This window comes from Arvicola amphibius, chromosome 10, assembly GCF_903992535.2.
Source record: "Arvicola amphibius chromosome 10, mArvAmp1.2, whole genome shotgun sequence".
In the NCBI taxonomy this organism is placed as follows: domain Eukaryota; kingdom Metazoa; phylum Chordata; class Mammalia; order Rodentia; family Cricetidae; genus Arvicola; species Arvicola amphibius.
This window is the reverse complement of record NC_052056.1, coordinates 10,404,741-10,425,981: the sequence shown is the minus strand read 5'-3', so window position 1 is coordinate 10,425,981 and position 21,241 is coordinate 10,404,741. Positions and strand designations below refer to the sequence as shown.

The 21,241-nt window shown below is 46.8% G+C and overlaps 1 protein-coding gene across 2 annotated transcripts in view; it reads left to right on the top strand.

Moving 5' to 3' along the window:
• The window catches only part of Bach1 (BTB domain and CNC homolog 1), a 36,305-nt gene extending 15,333 nt beyond the window's left edge, over positions 1–20,972 (top strand). For both annotated transcript variants that reach the window (XM_038344959.1, XM_038344960.1), the window contains exons 2-5: positions 5,459–5,752; positions 8,822–10,156; positions 13,180–13,386; positions 20,102–20,972. In XM_038344959.1, coding sequence (XP_038200887.1) covers positions 5,519–5,752; positions 8,822–10,156; positions 13,180–13,386; positions 20,102–20,530 — 2,205 coding nt within the window. In that variant the 5' untranslated portion in view covers positions 5,459–5,518 and the 3' untranslated portion in view covers positions 20,531–20,972. The remainder of the gene's footprint in view (positions 1–5,458; positions 5,753–8,821; positions 10,157–13,179; positions 13,387–20,101) is intronic.
• The last annotated feature ends 269 nt before the right edge of the window (positions 20,973–21,241 follow it).

Here is a 21,241-nt window from a genome sequence, read left to right as displayed (position 1 = left end):
GGAAGACACTGCAGGGGAGGGAAGGGGAACTAGAGGGAGGAGAGGTGTTGGGGGAGGATGGAGGGGGCGAGGACCAACGTGCTGAAGCCTACTGCTTTCTATGACTTAAAATTTGAATTTTAAGAAGTTCCTGCCTCTTTAACTGCAGAACATTTGAATCTGGCTCTCCAGGGTCTTCCTGAGCACCAGCCTTTGAAACTTGTCCCTTTGAATGGTGCTGTAAGCACCTCTGCTTTACTCTTCTTCCTTTGAGCTAAAAAAAATAAGTTTATCAGTGTTCCCTGTTGAGCCCCTCTTTAGGTTTCCTTGAGGCTAAGGGAGCTAACACCCGAGATGTGCTGTCAGGTGTGGGTGACTGATATTTAAGCCTCTGAGAGGGTAAAGGAACTAGCAGCTTGCTGTTACTGGTTTATTCCTCTTCTGGCTTTTTCCAGGCCTGTGAGCCAAGTCTCAGGAAGACAGTGCTGGATTAAATTTCCACCAGGCTTTTGATATCAAGGCTTTCTTGAAAACTTAATAAAAACATGTTTTTGAGGATTCTTTTCTATGGGCAGCCTCACCTTAACTTTTAACATTTTAAAGAAAAATAAAAGAAAGTCCTCAAGGCCAAAGGACTAAGTGTGTACAAACCATAGTGTGTCTGTCAGCTGTCTGTCACCTCCTTGAAAGATTGACATAAGGCCAGCTCCCAGATTTCAGGACACTCCCATTATGGGCAGCTTGGTGTGGGATACAAGAACTAACTTGGGGAGTTAGAAGCTTGTCAAGGGTCAAGATGGATACCAGGAGTTTGCCATCAGACACCCTGCCTTTCAGTGAGGCGGCCATGAAGTCACAGCAGGGGATGCCGATAGGGGGAGACCGAAGCTTCAAGGAGAAGACACATCCAGGAGACTGGATCAGTTGCAGATCCAGAGTGTCATTTATGAAGAAGAGCCATGATGAGTGTTTTTAAATATGATTTCTGATGTCCTTCGTCAGTACTTGTCTAGACCTATGGATATTCATACATACACACACACATACACACACACACAGGATTAACAAAAGTCTTTTGATGTATTTTTTCTCATTAATTAAATAGTACAATTGAATGAAAAATGGCCAGCTTTTATTTTGATACTTACCATAAATACCTTTGGATATCTTGAAGTGCTGCCTTGTTTACCCTGGGTCCTCGTGCTCATTTTGAGCACCTAAGTCACATTCTTGAATGAGCCTTTTTTTTGTTTGTGTTCCTATGGCACCCAGTGCACAGAGTGGCACAGGTGACCATTACAGACAGAACGTGTGTCATTGTTCAGTGAAGTCCCAATGTTTGGGTGGCAGTCTTGTTTCCTGTACCCCCTGCACTGAGACCTGACACACATTGTTGTCGTGAGACTGGCAAACTGTTCTTTGTACACTTGCAGCTTCCTGGCCCCATAAAGCCACACCCTAAACCTGTGCTCTGTGAGGCTTTGCAGACCTGACCCTGCCATCTTAGGCCATCTCAGGTTGAGTTTTCTGGTTTGTACATTATCTGAACATTATTAAGATGTGATGAATCTCAGCCTTTTGTCTTAGTCTCGGTGTTGTTTTGAAAGGGAAAACACCAGCCAAACAGCAACTGTATTAAAGTGTAACTCGTCCATCATGGGTAGAGAACAGAACATCTCCAAACTGAAGTCCAGGATGTTCTGAAATGCTCTCTCATCCTTCGTCAGCTCGAGGGAATGAGTCAGCAGTTTAAGGTCGGCACGCCTCCGCCTCCGCTGGAACTGTACCGGTGCCTGCCTCCGCCTCCTCTGGAACTGCACTGGTGCCTGCCCGGGTGCAGAGCTCTCCAAGTGCAGTTGGAGATGGGAGCAGCTGGAGTGTGGTCGTTTGCTATTAGGTTCGAGAAGTGTTGGCCGGTGCCTGGTGGATGTTAGTAGGAATGCACGGTCATCACGCAGTTAAGGTGTTAGGTAAAAGGATTTCTGACCGCTTAGTCCGGGACACCCCTGGGTACTGCCCCGCTGTAATGAGGACAGAGGTCAAGGTGGCTTTGTTGCTGCCAGTCACTGTAGTGAGGGTGTTTACAGTCGGTGGCCCTTCTCTGACTCAGCCACTTGTGCAGTGCTGTAGCTCCCAGAGGCCTGAGCTGGGATCCTTTGGGCCTGTTGTGGTTTTGGAAACGTCATCTAAGAGCTTCATTCTGTGAGGTCTGATCAGTGCACTTCCAGTCACAGGTGGAACATTCGGAAGGTGTCCATGGTCTGGGTTCGGGTTGTTTTAAAAATGTCAAGTCATTCAGCAGCGAGTACCTGTAGCCGGACAAAGCGCCGTCTTCTGTACTTGGATTGTGGCGGAATTGTGACATTTAGGCTGAGGCCTAATAGGTGAAGAGTCAGCCGCCCGCAGTCATCCAAGCGGCCGGCCAGCATGTGGAGAGTGGAGGCTCTGGGCTCTGCCGGTGAGTGGCAGGCCGGAAGGGCTGTGACGGGAGAGTGGCAAGCGGAAGTGATCTGAGAGAGCGGAGGGCTGGCCAGTGCACTGAGCCCACCAGCCACGTGACTTTTAAGAACATGCTAAGGAACTGGGTATGACTTTCAGAAACTTGAAGAGTTCTAAGGGGTTCAGCAAGGAAGATCGGGCAGAGACAGAATCACATGAGTGGTGTGAGCTATGTCAGTCCTTCATAAAAAGCTTGCTGGGAGACAGGCCCTGTGCTCAGTCCCTTTCCCTCATCATCCCAAAGATATCACGACCTCTCAGGGAGGGGCTGAGCTCCAACATGTTAATCAGCTTGTCCAAGCCGCCAGGCAGCTGTGACAGAGCTGGGATTTGATCCCAGTTAATCTCAGATCCTCAGTCCCAAGCTGTTAGTGCTGAGACACTCAAGAATCTTTAAACTGAGTTGATCACAACTGTTTGGTTTTTTTTACCTTTTAGATTTTTTAATTTTAATTTGTGTGTGTGAGTATCTGTGTAAGTGTATTCACACAAGTGTGTAGGTGATCTCAGAGGCCAGGAAAAGACATTATACCCTGAAGCTGGAGTTACAGGCAGTTGTGAGCTGCCCAGAGTTGGTGGTAGAATCTAAACTCCTGCCTCCTGCAAGAAATAGCAAGAGCACTTAACCTCTGAACCATTTCTCCAGGCCCTGGGATTATTTTTTTTAAATGAAGAGCACATCAGAGTACTTTGTATGGGTGTAAGGATTAAATGCTAATATATGAAGGCTTTCGTATTTTGATTTTATGTAACTACATTGGCACACATGTAAACTTGGGAGGTGTGTAGAAGGATAAGCATTTGTAGAAACAGGACTTGAGTGCTCGGGTTAGAGCTGGAGAAGCGTAGAGCTTAATGGTAAGGCCGAGGCACAGGGACTCAGCATAGACTTGGATATGTGCGCCTGACGGAGAGGAGTGTGAGGAGTGGGTCCCAGAGTCCGTGGGAGCAGGAAATCCCTAATGTGAGCTTTGCGTATTCCACCAATAGGGACCTGGCCTTAGTGGTCCTCATGTTTATTCCAGCTCCTGATGCTTGCTGCTCTCAGCTGTGATTGCTAGCACTTGGGGCTGGCATCCTACCAGTGTGAATGCTCACGTCCTACCTCAGGGATGTGAACCCGTGATGTGTAATCTGTGACTGAAAGATGCCCCAGCAAGGGTGATAAACCAGATTATGATTCTCTCTGAGTCTGAAGTAAGCTGTGATCCACTGTACCTCAGAGAAGCAGTGGCTACGAGGCCAGAGGTGGGGGTGGTGTTTGATGTCGTCACCTTTGGGATCCAAAGAACCTTTAGGCTATGCTGTGCCGTTTGTCTTTCCAAGGAGAAGAGAAACATGGCAAGTCGGAAAGCCACTGTAAGGTGAGACTAGGACACGCAGAGAACTTTGGTGGACAGTGTCGAGCTCCTGACATCACACACTGATGACAGCATCCGTCTCTAAGCTTTCACACTTTCACTTGGCTGTGTGGTGTTCACTAGAATGACGTGAGAAGTGTAAGACTAACACACTTTGGAGGTTTTTAGCCTGGGTGGCTGGAAAGCATGAGAGCATCATAGGGCGGGTGGTAGCTGTGATGATTGCCTTGGCCGGCAGGCCAGTGTGGGCATCTGCCTTGAAGGAACTCCCACCTACAGGAGACAACAGGATTGTGGAAAGCTAATCTCAGCTATCCCTAGCCATTCTTAGTGATTCCTTGTTGTTAATGGAATCATGAAGAACCATTTTAAGAAGAATCTGACCGCTCCTTCTGTAAGGGTACAATCCCAAAGTTCCGTTCACTTTCATGCTTGGTGTTGACGTCACAGTGATGTTGTGCTGGGTAGCTAAAGGAAGGCTGCGTCCTTAACCCAAGGCAGAGTGGCCACATATTAACAGATGTGCCTTCCTTTACACTTCTGCGAAGCTTACCCTTTTACCTGTGTGAAAGCAAACACAGTAGAAGAGGATTTATGGGCTGATTTTGTGTTTGCGACTAGAGCACTAGGGCTTTGAGGTGGAGTGAGCTTGCATGGTTCTGGTTTCTCCTTTCTTGTCTTGTATGGCAGTTCTCCTTCACTAACCCCCCGAGGGGGGTCAGACGGTGAATTAGATGTCAGGGGAAATGAATGATGCAGAGGGGTGCACACTAGTGGGCACACTAGTGGGTGCTCAACAGAGGCCACGGAGACTGCAGGAAAATGCTGTCTCTTAGACTCTTATTGCAGTTTCTTGTGTGTCTTGGTGTATATATCAGAATCGTCATGCCAGATATAATAAGCATACATGTATTTGGGGTGCCTCCTTTCTTTGAGTGCCGGTATTGTGCACATGCTCAGAAACAGTTTGAACACTACTTTATATTCAAATGGTAATACTTAGTCTTACATTGTAACATTTGAGGAAACCAAGGCTTTCTGCAAGGCTAAAGCATGCATTTGGTGATACTGTGGCTTTACCTGACTTTGGCCTCCCAGAGCACAGCATGTGGAAAGTGAGTTCTAAGATGTGTCCTGACACATGGGACCTCGTTTCCTGTTCTGCGGAATGCTCTTGACCTTGTGTTGATTGGAGCCTCTGGATGGGAAGCTAAGCCTGTGCCTGATCATTGCTTCTCATTGTGGGTGAACAGGGTGCCCATCCCAGCGTGTGACCTGGCCATACCCAAGAACTGTCTTCAAGTAGAGGGTGGGGTTTGGACTGAAGGTTCTGGCCAGCTCTTGGCTCTTATCTCAGTATTTTTCAGACATCTAGGAAGTCCTGGGCTTAGGAAGTTCTTACTCTTTAAGAGCCTTGCCTTAAAATTAGAATTATTGTCATCAGCCCGCTTTGCTTGAAGTTTGTTGAATGAATCTAGATTGTCCCTCCGGAGGCTTTTGTCTCCATTTCTGTGTTAGTAACAAGTACATATTTCACTTCATGCTGACAGTTTGTTGTTTAAAACGCATCTCTCCCCTCTACCCCCGAATATGTTGACATCTTCCCTGTGTGTTTGCAGGTCGGTGACAGTTAGAAGCATGCTTTCCACTGCTCTCCCTGATCCCGTCTGCCACCCAGGATGTCTGTGAGTGAGAGCGCAGTGTTTGCCTATGAGTCCTCCGTGCACAGCACCAACGTCTTGCTCAGCCTCAATGACCAGCGGAAGAAGGATGTGCTGTGTGATGTCACTGTCGTGGTGGAGGGCCAGCAGTTCCGAGCCCACCGCTCGGTGCTGGCTGCGTGCAGCAGCTACTTCCACTCGAGAATCGTAGGCCAGACTGATGCTGAGCTCACCATCACACTGCCTGAAGAGGTGAGGGGCCACTGTGCGGGCAGTCACAACCTACTGTTACCCAGCTACCTTCTGATTATAAACCAGGAACAAGCTCTAGTCTCCCTGAGGAGACGGGCATCTCGGGGAGCATTTCTGTGGCAGCCCTTCTCGGGCTTGTAGCAATATTGACGTGTAAAGTTCTCCCTTTGGATGTTCATACTTGTTGAACAGTGGAATATATGGATACCATCTTCCCTGATAGATTGTAGCCATTTGGAAGGGTTCTCGCTTAGAGAGTGCTGGCTATGTGACTCTGTCCCATGGCGGGAGAGCCTTGACAGGTTCAGGGTGTGTGCATTCTCTCTGAAGACATCTCCCTTGAAAAGCAGGCACCCTGTATGTGTATTTCTCCCTGATTTCTTTATTCTTTGGGAGGAAAGAAATGATCTGTTGTCTTGGCCGGTGAGATGGCTCAGCAGGTAAAGGCGTCTTGTTGGCCTCAGTTCAATTCCCTGACTCACATCGTGGAAGGAGAGATGAGAAGCCTGCAAGTTGTCCTCTGACCTCCACGTGCTTTCTGGCACACACCCTCCCACATTTCCCACCCATTAAACAAACAAACAAATTAATGCTAAAAACCAAAATAGTTTAGTGTCTTCCCTGTAGAGCCCTAGCCCTGTTTACGTACACCTTCCTATCCCCAGTCTGTGTAACTTCAGCTTGTGAATACTAGGGTCTCTGCCGTCTTCCTAGCTTGCACTGATTCTCCCGGCTCTGTTTATTGGCATGTGCTTGGGCAGTTATTGCTCTTAGCATATTTTCACATCGGACCCAAAGGGTTTTAAGGAGACTAGGAGGAAGTGTGTAGAACTTCCGGTGTATGACATAGTGTGTGATGTTCCCTGTTGCATGTAATTGGATAATCTGAAAATTAACCCCTAGTGGAGCCTGTGGCTGGTGCTGCATCTCGTCTGTGTGTTTGTCTGTAGGGTTGGGGGGTGGCTCAAGGGTATCTACCATTGGTTTTACAAAAGAACATGAATCCCAATGGTGGCGTGCTTTCTACAGTTCATATTTAAGCTATTTAATGTGTCTTTAGAGGTAGAACAAAGTTTGTTTAATGGATTTTTAAGAGAAGATGTATATATTAATACACAAGTCTATGTATGGTGTGTATATTTGTATGTTTTATGTTTATTCTGATGATGTATAAATCACAAGTTTTCAAATATTTGAACTGTTCCATCACAGTGACAAGTTGAAGACATTTCATATATTTTTTGGTTGTTTTAGCATATTTTGGAAAAGTTTAATTGACATTTTTATTCGGATTATTAAATTTAGTACGGTCTTAAGGAATAATGCTCAGTGTTCCATCAGTAATGTTCTGAAAAATTAATAATGTTCCAACAGGAGTGTTGACGAGACGGCTGTAGTGTTACGGGCATTAATTAGTTTCTGTGCGTTCTGTGGAGGTTCCTGTATTCTTCATAGTTACGATCTGGAACCTGAGGATCCCGCATGCTGCTTACGCTAATTCCTTCTCCCGCTTGGGCCCCGTTCTCCCTTCCCCTCTTCTGTCTCTAGATGCTGGCAACCACTTTCTGTCCTTTCAAAAGAGCCGTAGAAGTGGGACAGTGCAGTGCTATGTGACCGCTTAGGGTTGCCCTTTTCACACTTAGGATAATCTCCTTGATATTATCCAAATTTCTTGTACCAATAGTTTATTCTGTGTTTCTGATGAATACTGTATAATAGTTACGTCTTAGTTTTCCTTTTTTAAAACGTCTTTTACCCATTGAAGGAACTGAGATTAGTTTAGGTTTTTATTTGTTACAGACAAGTCACTTTAGGTTTTTTTGTGAAAACAAGTTCATTAATTAGGGATAAAAAAATCAGGAAGTTTTTCTGGTCGTAAGGTAGTTTTGCACATTTAATAAGAAACTACCTAGTGACTTTAAAGTGTCTGTCCACTTGACCTCCCTACCGTTGGGAATGACTCAGTTTGACTGTTGTTGAAGAATGTGGTGGTGTTTATCTTAGCAGTTTCCAGCTAAGGGCTATAAGAGTAGTGTGTTTTTGGAGAGCCTAAGTGCTTTGGTCAGTCTGGTAGTAACGCAGAGTTTTTTAAGTGTGTTTTGTATTTTGAACCCAGGGTGAGCGCTCTGTGCACATTTGCAGGCTTTTTCCACCCTGGCCGTGCAAACACAGCCTCGGTGTAAAGGCACAGGGCACAGGGGTGTGTTTGGAGGCCTTGCCTCCCAGAGCTCTCGAGTCTCTGCTGAAGCCGTACAGAGGCAGGATTAGAACCTCTGCATCTGGATCATTAAAATATTATTAGAAATATTTGTCACAAGGTGGTACCTTTTTTTTAAAGATTTGTTTTATTTTTATTTTTTAGGTTTTTTTTGTGCGCGCGCACATGTGTGTGTGTGTGTTTGTGTGTGTGTGTGTGTTGTGAGTGCAGGTGCCAGCAGAGGCATCCAATCCCCAGAGCTGGAGTTACAGACAATTGTGAGCCTTCCCCATGTGGGTGCAGAGAACCAAACTCGGGCTTCTCTGCAATAGCAGCCAGTGCCATGATCGCTGACCTCTCTCTCCAGTCAATACTTTGGTTTATTGTGCTGTTTTTGATAGTTAAGATATTTCTATAAGTATTTTATAAGTACTTCTCAAATTTTTAAAACTTCCACTTTATAGTTTATTACTGTTCGTATTGTTTGGCCTTTGGGAACTGCACTAGCCTCAGACACCCACCTGGCAAAGCCATTGCCGTTTTCTCCTGGGGGCTATGAGTGGATCTGTCCTGCTTTATTTCATAGATGACTTCTTTCCAAGTGCGGAAATTATGGTTATGTCTTAAGGATTAAACCATATTGATATGGAATTCCTAAAGTGGAGGTTCAGTCCTGTTGAATAGGGGTGGGACCCCACTTTGCTGGTTTTCGTAGAGGGTTATCTTTTCTTACAAATTAAAGTACCCGTCCAGCCACCACAGATGAGTTTGCGTGGCTCTGCTGCTCTTCTCCTGCTGTCCTGGCTAGACAGCTGTTAGGCCTGCTAGTCGGCTGTGAGGGACACGTTTATTTTTGTCTTGTGTGTTAACAGGTGACGGTTAAAGGATTTGAACCTTTGATTCAGTTTGCCTACACCGCCAAGCTCATCCTAAGCAAGGACAACGTCGATGAGGTGTGCAGGTGTGCAGAGTTCCTGAGCGTGCACAATATCGAGGAGTCCTGCTTTCAGTTCCTCAAGTTTAAGTTTCTGGACTCCACCGCGGAGCAGCAGGAATGTGCAAGGAAAAAATGCTTCTCCCCCCACTGTCAGAAAGCAGACTTTAAAATCTCACTTTCAGACCAGAAAGATCTAGAAATCGTTGAAGCAGAGGAGTACTTGGAAAAGAAAAATATTCAGGCCCCTCAGTGTGACCCCCAAAGGTGTCAGGGCAATGTGAAAGCATTGCCCTCTCTCCAAGACAGTGCCAGTCAGACGTGCCAGGCCATGTGCTTGGAGAAGGCATTGCCATCTTTGTGTCCCAAGTACAGAAAATTCCAGAAAGCGTTTGGAACTGACAAGATCCGTACTCTAGAATGTGGCATCAAAGATGTCCATGCTGCTTCCGTCCAACCAAACGAGACGTCTGAACTCGAGTGTTTGGGGGGAGCACAAGGCTGTGCAGATTTACAAGTGATTTTAAAATGTGAAGGAGCGAAGCCAGCCATGGAGAGTGAGGAGACAAAGCGCAAAGACCCCACCCCTCAGTGCCCCGCGGTGCAGCCAGAAGCGGCTCCTTTCCCTCACAGTTCTGCAGACCCTCACGGGCTCTATTCCCTGCCACTCTTACATGCGTATGACCAGTCAGGTGACTTGGGCTTTGCTGGGGTGCAAAGCAAAACAGTGAAAGCAGAGAAACCTTTGTCAGCTCCAGATGTCCAGGAAGAGAAACCGTTCGGTGAAAATCAGGATTTATACCTGAAATCTGAGACGGGCCCCAAAGAAGACTGCAGCAGCCTTGCGTCTGGTGATCGCAGTAGCGTGGAGAGGGAGGTGGCAGAGCACCTGGCCAAAGGCTTCTGGAGTGACATTTGCAGCACGGACTCGACCTGCCAAATGCAGTTGTCACCTGCTGCGGCCAAAGAGGGCTCCGAACAGGGCTTCTCGCAAAGGCGGTCCGAGTGTCCCTGGTTGGGTATCAGGATCAGCGAGAGCCCAGAGCCAGGCCAGCGGACCTTCACAACTCTCAGTTCTGTCAGCTGCCCCTTTATAAGTACTCTGAGTTCCGAAGGCTGCTCGAGCAGCTTGGAAATCGGAAACTACGATTACGTGGCGGAGCCTCCGCAGGAGCCTTGTCCGTACACTTGCGTGATCAGCCTGGGCGATGAATCTGAGACTGACACAGAAGGTGACAGTGAGTCCTGTTCTGCCAGGGAGCAGGAATGTGAGGTGAGTGGGCGCGTGCTCTCACTGGGCAGACGCCTTCCTTAAGACGTGGGCTTGTGCCTGGCGGAGGGAGGGAGGGGGAGACCACGTGACAGATGTGGCGTGGTGAGGCGGATGTATGGAGTTTGAAAGACTACTGTGTGTGTGTGTGTGTGTTTCACATTGGTATGTGTATAGATCATGGGGGAGACCCCCACATGGGCTGTGTAACTTTTGTAATCAGATGCCCCAGTAGGGAGAAAGGATGTGTTGTCATTGGTGGTTAATGGTAACTTTCGGAAGAAAACATGTTCATAGCCCCAGATTGTCAAACCTGGGAACAGCCTGGTATGTGAGCCATGGTTGGCTCTGAGGGGCTTCAGGGTTCTGGCATGTAGGGACGTTTTCTTAGACCTAATTTTTCTTATACATTGCTTTTACTTATTATTTTATTTTATTTTTCTTTAGCCATTTTAGGCATTAGTTTAATGAATATCTTAACAATTCAATTTGGTTACATGTAGCTACTGACTTAAATTAGCCACATCAAGCTTGCCCCATGCATTCGGTATGTATAAGTTTATATTTACTACTTAATACCTGCTTTGTGGAACATTCTGCTTCAGTAATAGTAAGTAGGGACCCATGCATTAGAAATTAGGTTTCTTTAGTTTGCAAAAGTCACTGTGGCCATTCTCACTTTGCTTTTATAAGGAATTCTTAATCACACTTCTCTTTTTGTGCGTGCCTTACTTGCTCTTTTGTGGTGGCCCGAGGTCTGTCCTCAGAAGGGTCCTAGAGCACGGAACGGTGTTAGCTCTCATTGCTGTATTAAGAGCGTTTCTCTGGAACGACAAGTCACTGAACACCTATGTCCGTCCCCTTTCCCTCCTCCCGCCTGGGCTCGCTCGCTGTCCTGCCCTCGCTATTGGTCACCTGTTACAGTCACCACCTGTAGTAGGCGAGAGAAGCAGGGCTTGCTCGCCGGAATTTGCTTGATTTTACTTAGGGTGGTGTTCTTTACCTAGCAGGCCTTCTTGTAAGGCTGAGTAAGAATAGGTGTGCGCGTGCCCCGTTGTCATCTGCTCATCTCAGTCGTCTGTCTTGGCCGTTGTCAGTGAATGCAGAAAGACAGACGTCACTTGGAGATCTGATTTCAGGGGACTCCAGGCCACATGGCATGCACACAGTTTTCATTTCCATGAGAGCTTGATGGTGGCTTTCATAGCAGCTTGCTGATCCCCGCCAGCCGTGTACAGAGGGCCATTTCTCCATGCCCAGTCTTCATTTTGGTCTTTCGCTTTGCAGTGAGTCGAGGGTGTTAGTCTGAAGAGGCTGCCTTTCCCTGGCTTTGGGAGGATGTGGATTGCAAGGCCACGGGGTGCAGTCTCTGGAGCCTTCAAAACAGATGAGAAAATAGTCTAGGAAAAAGTATTCCTAACTTGTTTTCACAGTGTCTCCATTGGCAAGTGAGATGTATAGCTTTTTAAATAAGACGTATGAAGCTACATTTTTGACAGAAGTTTTCTGAAGTGCTGTAGAGATGACCGGCATAATTACTCCAGTACCGCACAGTGCCATTGCTGTGGGTAATATTCAAAGATAAAGTGGATTTTATTACATATTAAACATACGTTAGGGAGAAACTTCTTGAAGTTGTTAACGTAGTAGACAGTAAAGTACATATGAACATAGAGAGTAGATGAATTCCAGTTTGAATGCAATGCTGTGTGGTGGCTGTGTCTGGTTCGCTCAAGTGTCTGACTTCTGGATGCTCTCCCAGCCAGGAGTCGTCAGCTGAGCTGTCCGTTCTTACTGGGGTGGATTCTGTAGAAACTGGAAAACAGAGGCCTTTTTTAAGGCTGTGTGGGTGTGTGCATATGTGTGCTGGTGCCCGCAAAGAGCAGAGGGTGGGATCCCCGGAGCTGGAGTCAGAGGCAGTAGTGAGCTGCCTGACCTGACGGGTGCTGGGTGTAGAACTCAGCTTCTCTGCAAGGGCAGGGAGCACTCTGAAGCTCTGTATCGCTCCAGCCCCAAGGTTAACACGTTAAACTCTGAGAAATGTGACGTGTGTCTTCATCTGTAGCTGATGTGCAGTGCGTGTCTTCATCTGTAGCTGATGTGCAGTGCGTGTCTTCATCTGTACCTGGTGTGCAGTGTGTGTCTTCATCTGTAGCTGATGTGCAGTGCGTGTCTTCATCTGTAGCTGATGTGCAGTGTGTGTCTTCATCTGTACCTGGTGTGCAGTGTGTGTCTTCATCTGTAGCTGATGTGCAGTGCGTGTCTTCATCTGTAGTTAATGTGCAGTGCGTGTCTTCATCTGTAGCTAATGTGCAGTGCGTGTCTTTATCTGTAGCTAATGTGCAGTGCATGTCTTTATCTGTAGCTGATGTGCAGTGTGTGTCTTCATCTGTAGCTGATGTGCAGTGTGTGTCTTCATCTGTACCTGGTGTGCAGTGTGTGTCTTCATCTGTAGCTAATGTGCAGTGTGTGTCTTCATCTGTAGCTAATGTGCAGTGCGTGTCTTTATCTGTAGCTGATGTGCAGTGTGTGTCTTCATCTGTAGCTGATGTGCAGTGTGTGTCTTCATCTGTAGCTGATGTGCAATGCGTGTTTTCATCTGTAGCTGATGTGCAGTGCGTGTCTTCATCTGTAGCTGATGCGCAGTGTGTGTCTTCATCTGTAGCTGATGTGCAGTGCGTGTCTTTATCTGTAGTTGATGCGCAGTGCATGTCTTCATCTGTAGCTGATGTGCAGTGTGTGTCTTCGTCTGTAGCTGATGTGCAGTGCGTGTCTTTATCTGTAGTTGATGCGCAGTGCATGTCTTCATCTGTAGCTGATGTGCAGTGTGTGTCTTCGTCTGTAGCTGATGTGCAGTGCGTGTCTTCATCTGTAGCTGATGTGCAGTGTGTGTCTTCATCTGTAGCTGATGTGCAGTGTGTGTCTTCATCTGTAGCTGATGTGCAGTGTGTGTCTTCATCTGTAGCTGATGTGCAGTGCGTGTCTTCACAGTAGTCATAGTTCCTGATGTTTCTTTCACATCCCAGGTAAAACTGCCATTTAATGCTCAGCGAATAATCTCGCTGTCACGGAATGACTTCCAGTCCTTGTTGAAGATGCACAAGCTGACCCCCGAGCAGCTGGACTGTATCCATGACATCCGCAGGAGGAGTAAGAACAGAATTGCCGCGCAGCGCTGTCGCAAGAGGAAACTGGACTGTATTCAGAACCTTGAATCAGAAATCGAGAAGCTGGTAAGTGGGCGGATTTCTCGATGTTATTAAAGCCCTTGCTCTTTCATTTTATAGATAGTTATTTAAATTCTTAGGAAGGTTCAGAGTCCAAATACCATTTTAAGAGAAATTAAGATGTGCAGAAAGATTAGAAGATGTGAAACAAGGTTTTCATTGACTCCTTTGATTATGTATGCAGCCTACATTTTTAGCATGAGATGCTGAAATGTGTAGGTGGGGAACTATTTCTGAGTTGGTTTACTAAAATGATTTTCCAATTTAATGACTCTTCTAGCTAATCCTTAGTGGTTGAATAAAGATTAAAGTAATTATACAGTTCTTTATAATGTTTGATGTCTATAAAAACTTGTTTTCCAGTTGGGTAGAACTGTGGACCTGAATTACCTGTTTGGGTTGATACCAAAACCAAGCAGATGAGCCAGTGTCTCCCTGCCAAGGGAAAAATCCTGATGTGAAGTTGTGCTTTGAATAGAAACTTAGGAGATGCAGCAAGATCCTCCGTGAGATGGGTACTTGCTTATCGGACCTCTCTTCCAGCCTCAGACCATAAATTAATTGGAAGACATATTAATTTTATTTGCTCCCATTTCTAGTTTCCTCTTGTGGTTGGTGGAGGTATTGTGTGAGAGGAAGCTCCCGTCCCAGACCAGCTGAGGGCTCCATATGGGCCAGGCCACCAGGGCAGCAGCCTGGAGGCAATAAAAAGAGTCCTCAAATACTCGCTTTTGTATCTTTGCTAATCATGGTTGAAAAAAAAAAATCAGTTGTGTTTGCAGCTGATCTTCAAGCATGAACATTGTAGCTCTGGGTTAGACTAGAAACAGTATAATGGAAAATATGTCTTTATGGCTTTAACAGTAGTTGAAACATAAAATTTTATTATGTATACACTGTGCACATACTTTAGGGAAAGGGTATAGTAACTAAAACGATGAAGGAGAAATCGGATGAGATTACAGAGCAACTAGAGTTCCTAGGATCATGACAGAGTCTCACGGCCAGCTGGGCCTACGCACACCTTTATGAACTGTAATCTTTCGTGTTAGCCCACTCTAGTGCTCAGCTGCCGGTGGATGGATGAGGTTGTAGAGTGTTGCTTGTTGTTAGCTGCTGTGCTAGATGCTTTCACACTCTTGGGCTACGGGGAGCTATTTGAAGCTGGCGCAGGATTGTGCTGGAGTGCTTTTTCTGCTTCCTGCATTGCTCTCTTCCCCTTAGCTGGTCAGAATTTATAGTCATCTGTAGCATTTTCCAGTTTTCTCACTCTCCTAAAAATAAACAAGACGGATGAAGATTTACTCTGTTTTATACACAGGGAATGTGCTGCGTGTTTGAGTGTAGCTTGGCAGTTCTCCATTGCCTGGCTTGAAGGTCCCGTGTTTGGGGACTGATGCAGAAGCTGGGTTGCAGGATTTTATATCTAGGGTGATGAGGAGGACAGGAGATGCAGCCGAAGCGTGGGCGGGATAGTGTTACTGACCACTTTATAGTTACAACGCTCGCTCGTGAAGAGCAAATGGATTACTGTGTCAGAAGAAGTCCCAACAAGTACCGACTGTATAGCCCTCAGTAAGTGCTAGTGTTTTCTTGTTGCGGTCATATCATCATTGACTCACAGTTTTCTTAGCCTCTGCTGCTTTCCTTCCTGCTGTCTTCTAACTATCATCTTAGTTCTTTCTGCTACTGTGAGAAACACCACAACCAGAAGCAACTTGGGGAGGGATGGGTTTAATTGGCTTACACTTCCACACCACAGTCTTTTAGCAGGTGCCGTCAGGGCAGGCACTCAAGGTGGGAACCTGGGAGCAGGAACTGAGGAAGAGAGCTTACAGAAGTGTTGCTTATTGACTTTGCTCAGCTACCTGCCCAGGACCACTTGCTCAGGAGTGGCACCGCCCACAGTGGGCGGGGTTCTTCCACAATGATCTTTAATTGCCTATGAGCCAGTCTGTCAGAAATACTTTCTCAGTTGAGGCCCCTTCTTCTGGGGTGACCCTAGCTTGTATCAAAGTGGCAGAAAACTTCTCAGCACAGCTGTGAGCTCCGGTAGGGCCTCCTCCTCGCCCTTCCTCTCAGCCCAGAAGAGCTCCTTTCATCTGGTCAACAGAAAGATTCTTGTTTTCCAGTGCAAGACTGGTAGTTCCTCAGACCTTTTGTGAACTCAGAAACCAAATTGGCAAGTTTCCTGTTTACCTGTTGTATTGATTTGGACTCTGGCTACAAAATCCAGGAACCATCTGCAGAGTGGATGGGATAATCTGCTGTGGTCGAGGCCAGAGAAAGGAGCCAGGTCTCGTGACCAACGTGGAACCAGAAACTAGAACGCCTCCAGGAACCCATGAGTGCGCTGCCCCCAGTTCCGAAGGGATTCAAGAAGAAAGTAGCATTTATAGTCAGCTCTAAATGTCCAGGAGGAACAAAGAGGACCGGCCTCATGAGGCTTAGATGTCCTTGCCTATGACTGGAAGACAGACCACAGCAGGGAGCTGAGAGTCCTGCCTTTTGGAGCAGGCCAGGCAGGTTGCCTATGGGGCTGCTGTGTCAGCAGCTCAGTTCTGCCCCTGGCCTCATCTGTAAAGCCAGTCTGAAGAGTCCTGTTGGCTTGTGTGTGGTGGTGCAGGGCTATCAGTCTTTAATTTGCACAAACCCTAGTTGCAGAGGCAAGGGGCACGCTATAAATGTCTGCCCTGCCGCTGACGTTCTTCTCAGACAAAAGATAGTCAGAAAGTGTGCTTCTTAGCAAATAAGAATAAGGAAACTGCCGGAAGAAACAAGATGTAATGCTTAAAGTACAGACACATAGTATACAGTGGTCTGTTAGTGCTCCACCGAAGCTGACCCCCCACGTGGTGGAGAAGCTGCTGGGCTGCTGTCACCTTACAGAGGATGAGGTGGGGGAAGGGAAGCTGCAGGAAAAAGTTTGGAGGGTTCAGTGGCAGCTGCTGACCCCCCAAGTAAACACATGTAATAAAAAAGTGCCCCCCCCCCCGGAAGGCTTCCCTAACAGAGGCAAGTGTCCGTCATTCACTCATTGCAGATATGGTGGAGATCATAAAGCAAGCACACTGCCTTGCACCTATTTCTGCAAGGCGAGCCTCGGGGGATCCAGCAGAACTGGTGCTGTTACAAGAGGGGCCGGTCCATGTGTGTCACACCGCTGAAGACCCTGGAAGGGCAGCGTGTGCCGGTGTCATCAGGGACACCGATCCTTTGCAGGCTGGGCCAGTGGATGAAACACTTTCAAAAGGAAGGGGAAAATATTCAAGAACGATGAATAAGGATGGAGAAAATGACTTTGGTGCGGCTGCACAGTGTTAGCACTTTAGGCACAAGCCTGGGCTCTGTCCTCACCATTTTATTCTTTCTGTGTTGTAAGCTAAGTGTTATTTCAAAAGTTAAAAAAAAAAACTTAAGGTATAACATAAACAATTTATAATAAACTAAGTATATTACTGAAGGAACCCCAACACGCTGAGACCTTTAGTACAGCGTGAATATGCAGTTGCAAGGGCCCTGGTGTACATAGAACTGTCCCAGGTCCTTCGCTTGCTCGCCCTCCTACCCAGAGCGGCGTCCAGGCCTGGAAACGCCACTGCGCACGCGCCTGTGTAAGTGCACATTCTTAGTCTTCTGAACCATATCTTTACTGTGCCCGTCTCGTGTTTAGATAAGCGCAGATATGCAAACACTTGGGAGTGTGTGTTGCTGCTTGCAGCTTCAGTAAGGAACATGCTGTTCACATTTGTAGCCCAGGAGCTAACAGGAGATAGCTCAGCCCACGTGTATTGCAGGTGGCACCATTTAGATGTTTGTACAGTGGCCCAGTTGCCTCATAAGACATGTCTTAGAACATGCTGCTGTCGAGGACCACGCATGACTATAATCTTAAGGAGTTAGCTTGCGTTTGAGGTTGGGGTACTGAGACATCATGTCTCTCACCCCTGGTATTGAACCTGGGACCTCGTACCTGTTCCATCCCCAGGTCTGTCTCCAGTGGGGCAACATGGCTTCTCACTGACTCCGCCTTTTTTCTCCCAACATTCAGTTTAGTTTTCCCTGCCTGGCTTTATTCTGCCCTATCGCAGGCCTAAACAGCTTCTTTATTCACCAATCAATAAAAGCAACACATATAAAGAAGGACTTCCCGCACCAATAGGTGTCTTTAAGCAGACCTGCAGCTTGCCTTTTTTTTTTCTAGACTGGTCAGTAAGCCTCAGCAATCCTCCCGACTCCTTCCTCTCCCCCTAGCACTGGGGCTGCAGCAGTGTATGGCCACACTTAGCTTTTGGTGAGGTTGCCGGGGATTCAAATTCATGCCTTTATACTTGGGCAGCAAGCATTCTTGATCCACTGAGCCATCTCCCCAGACTCTTCTTGGATGTTCTGAATGAGCAGAGTCATCTCTTGCTTAGTGGGGCAGGAGGAGCGTGAGTATGGAGGGTCAGATCGATAGATATTTACATGAAGGTACAGACGTTAAGTGATATCTGTGATCTTCGTACCATCTCTAAGCAGTGGTTCCTATTTGTGGGAGGAGCCCAAACGTCCACTGTTAAAGCTAACCTTTTGTAGTTTCAAAGACCAGCATTTTGTATATTGCTGTTCAGAATGGCTTCATCTCATGTTCGATAGAAGAACCGAGACATGAGTATGGCTGTAACTTGGTAAACAGGGCTCTTGTCATCTTCTGAGATCTTCGTTTCATTTCCGTTAGATGTGCTTCCGAGAGGTCCAAAGAAGAGAGTGCACAAGTGCTATAAAGGTGCTTTTTCTCAGGACTGGAAGTCAGTGCTGCTCTTGTCCCTGCGGGTTGATTTTATGTGAAGGAGAAAAGGTGTGAACGTAGACCTAGTATGCACACAGGACGTGTGCTTCATTCTTGATCTGCTCTTTTTTATTATGAAGCAAACCTAGAAATCTGAACAAATTGGAGAATTACTTTGCAATATAAAATTTATATTGTGTTTATAATAAAGGAATTCCTTTTTAAAAAAGTTATATAATCTTAGTATTTCCAAAAAACCACCAATAATTGAATTCTTGCATAACTTTGTAGAAATATTTTTATATAAAGCTGAAATAGTACTTACGTATCTAGCGAAACCCTTACTACCTTTGAAACTATTTTTGTGCCCAAAGGGACATGAACTATGACAGTTAGAATTATCCCTGTGGAGTCCCCATCCCATGTTCTCCAGCATCTCCGGCTCTCAGCACCTGTCAGTGGGCAGGCAGGAGGCAGAGGCGGCCCTGGTCCCTCAGGCACTGGTCCTGTTGTTTCACAGGTGAAACCTTTGGCCTCTGCTGCTGTTCATTCACTCTCACTTCACATGCAGCCTGATGATTAGGTTGCCTGGCTCATCTCAGATTAGAAAGTGAAATGGTGGAATGTGAAAGAGGAGGCAGGATATAGGATATGGGTGGAAGTGATGTGCTGTTCGCGATGGTCCCTGATGTGGGCAGAAGAGGTAGAGCCAGGAAGACCTGAAAAAGTCTTGTGGCAGACGTTCTTGTAGGGATTTAAAAAATCACACTAGTGAGAGCAATGAACTCAGACCAACCCCTTCAATCCTTATACTCACTGTACAAGCTCTTTCCAGCCACCGATGCTATGCTAACGTCTTCCTCCTCTTTACTTAGTCACTGTATGGATTGTATAGCTGAGATTGCATATTGAAAACATTGGCCATAACCTTGGGCTCATAGCCGCATCTCAGGAAAGCAGGCATTAGCTGAACCTTACAGTGGCGTAAGTCTTGGGGGCTAAACCAGGAACACCGTCTTGGTGTCCGCACAGGATCACGTCCACACTACTCCACAGTTCAGATTCAGACACTCAGAGCAGTGAGTTTGTCTTAGAATCTTGATTAGAACCCATCCAAATTTGATAACCAGCTATAAGTACTTTCCCCCCACTTTCTGCCTTATTTGATATTTTAGTATTTTTTTAAAGTATAAAGATGTTTAACGATGGTGCTAACTCTGCACACAATGGAGCATTTGTGCACATCTGTATTATCTTTCTATAGTGTGAAAAGTTATGAATTCTGTCTCTAGGAGTTTTTGGATGAAGGATCATGAGCTTTTGATATTTAACATGTGTGTGTTCAATTTTAAATTTTACGTATTCCTTGTACATGGTACAGCACCACATGGCCTGAGGATGCTGTCGTACAAGTGCATATTATCTATTGAGGACATTCTTCTCATTGCCCTTTCTCCCCCCTGCCTGTTCAGTCTCCTCTGTTTCCCTAGATTTGTTTTGTTTCTGCTTTTCTATCATATGTGATTTTTATATGTCTTATCTGAAAGTCTAGGACCTACATACAAGAGAGAACATTTGTGTTTTGAACACTGGTGTAATTCACTTAATGCAGACTTCAGTTTGCATCCATTTTCCTGCAAATCACATGACTTCATTTTCCTTTATGGTGGGAAACATCCCCTGGCGTGCTTATGCCACATCCTCCCTTCCTCGAGTTGGGCACCTCTGTTGGTCCTGTGACTTAGCTGTTGTGAAAGTGCTGTGGGACACATGGATGTGCACACATGGATGTGCAGGTGTCTGTGTGGTGAGCTGACACGCGTGTGTCATTGAGTTGATTGAGAGCATCCCGTGTGATCTTACTGAGGGATGCGGAATGTCTGATGGCCTTAGAAATGTCGGCGGACCCAATAAACACGAGCCCTTGTGTTCTCTCTCCCCTCTGCACAGCAAAGTGAAAAGGAGAGCCTGCTGAAGGAACGAGATCTCATCTTGTCCACGCTGGGTGAGACCAAGCAGAACCTGACGGGACTGTGCCAGCAAGTCTGCAAGGAAGCCGCGCTGAGTCAGGAGCAGATCCAGATCCTCGCCAAGTACTCGGCCTCAGACTGCCCACTTTCCTTTCTAATTTCGGAGAAAGGAAAAAGTACTGATGGTGAACTAGCTTTGCCTTCAGTTTTCAGTGTATCTGGTGGGCCACCCCCCTGTGGACCAGGGAGCAGCAAGGCAGGCCAGGAACCGGGGCAGGAGTCCCAGACAACCGCGCCAACCACCGCAGCTGCCCTGGAGCAGGCCACACTGTCAGAACCCTGTCGGCAGAGTGGCGGGATCTCAGACTTCTGCCAGCAGATGACTGACAAGTGCACTACTGATGAATGAACCGCACGCGTCCTCCAGCCGTGGATTCCTGCTGAAGCGTTGGCGTTGTCTTGAGAGCCGCGCATGGTCGTGTCTTCTTGCTTTCAGTAGCCTTGCTTCCCCTGGTAGCTTTCTGGAGAGGGAATTGAGTTTCTCTTCTAAGGTGACCCTGAGTTCTCCTTGGTTTTCACAGGAGACGTGACATGATTTACCTCTTGGAAACTGAAAAATCACATGTGAAAATGTAGAGTAATAATCTCCCAGTGTTCAAAATAACTAAGACAGTGAAAACCGCAGGGTCCGCTTCAACAGCTGGCAGCATCTGCACCCGGTCCTCCTGGCCTGTGGAAGCTTGGTAAACTACCATTTGACAGAATATTGATCAGAAAGAAAAGTTCTCCCCAAGCAATGTGGTGGCAATCGACCCAGAATAGATGTGTCAGCACTGAGAGTGTCTGTGTAGAGCTGTCACGCCGAAAAGAAATCATGTTCGAACTCTAATGCTCCTACCAAAGTCCAGCCCAGACTGGACCCGGTGACCTGAGGCTGCCCTGGCAGGACTTAGTGAAGGGCCACAGCGGCCTGAGCTGGAGGCCTCCCCTCCTCAACAGTGACTAGAGTTTCTGGCTGCACCAACAGTAGATAGTTGTCATTTTCCCTGCTCTCTCCTTTGATCCCGTCTGCAGTTTCTGCCATGTTTAGGCCAGTCACGGACTTCCTGTTCCCTTCTTG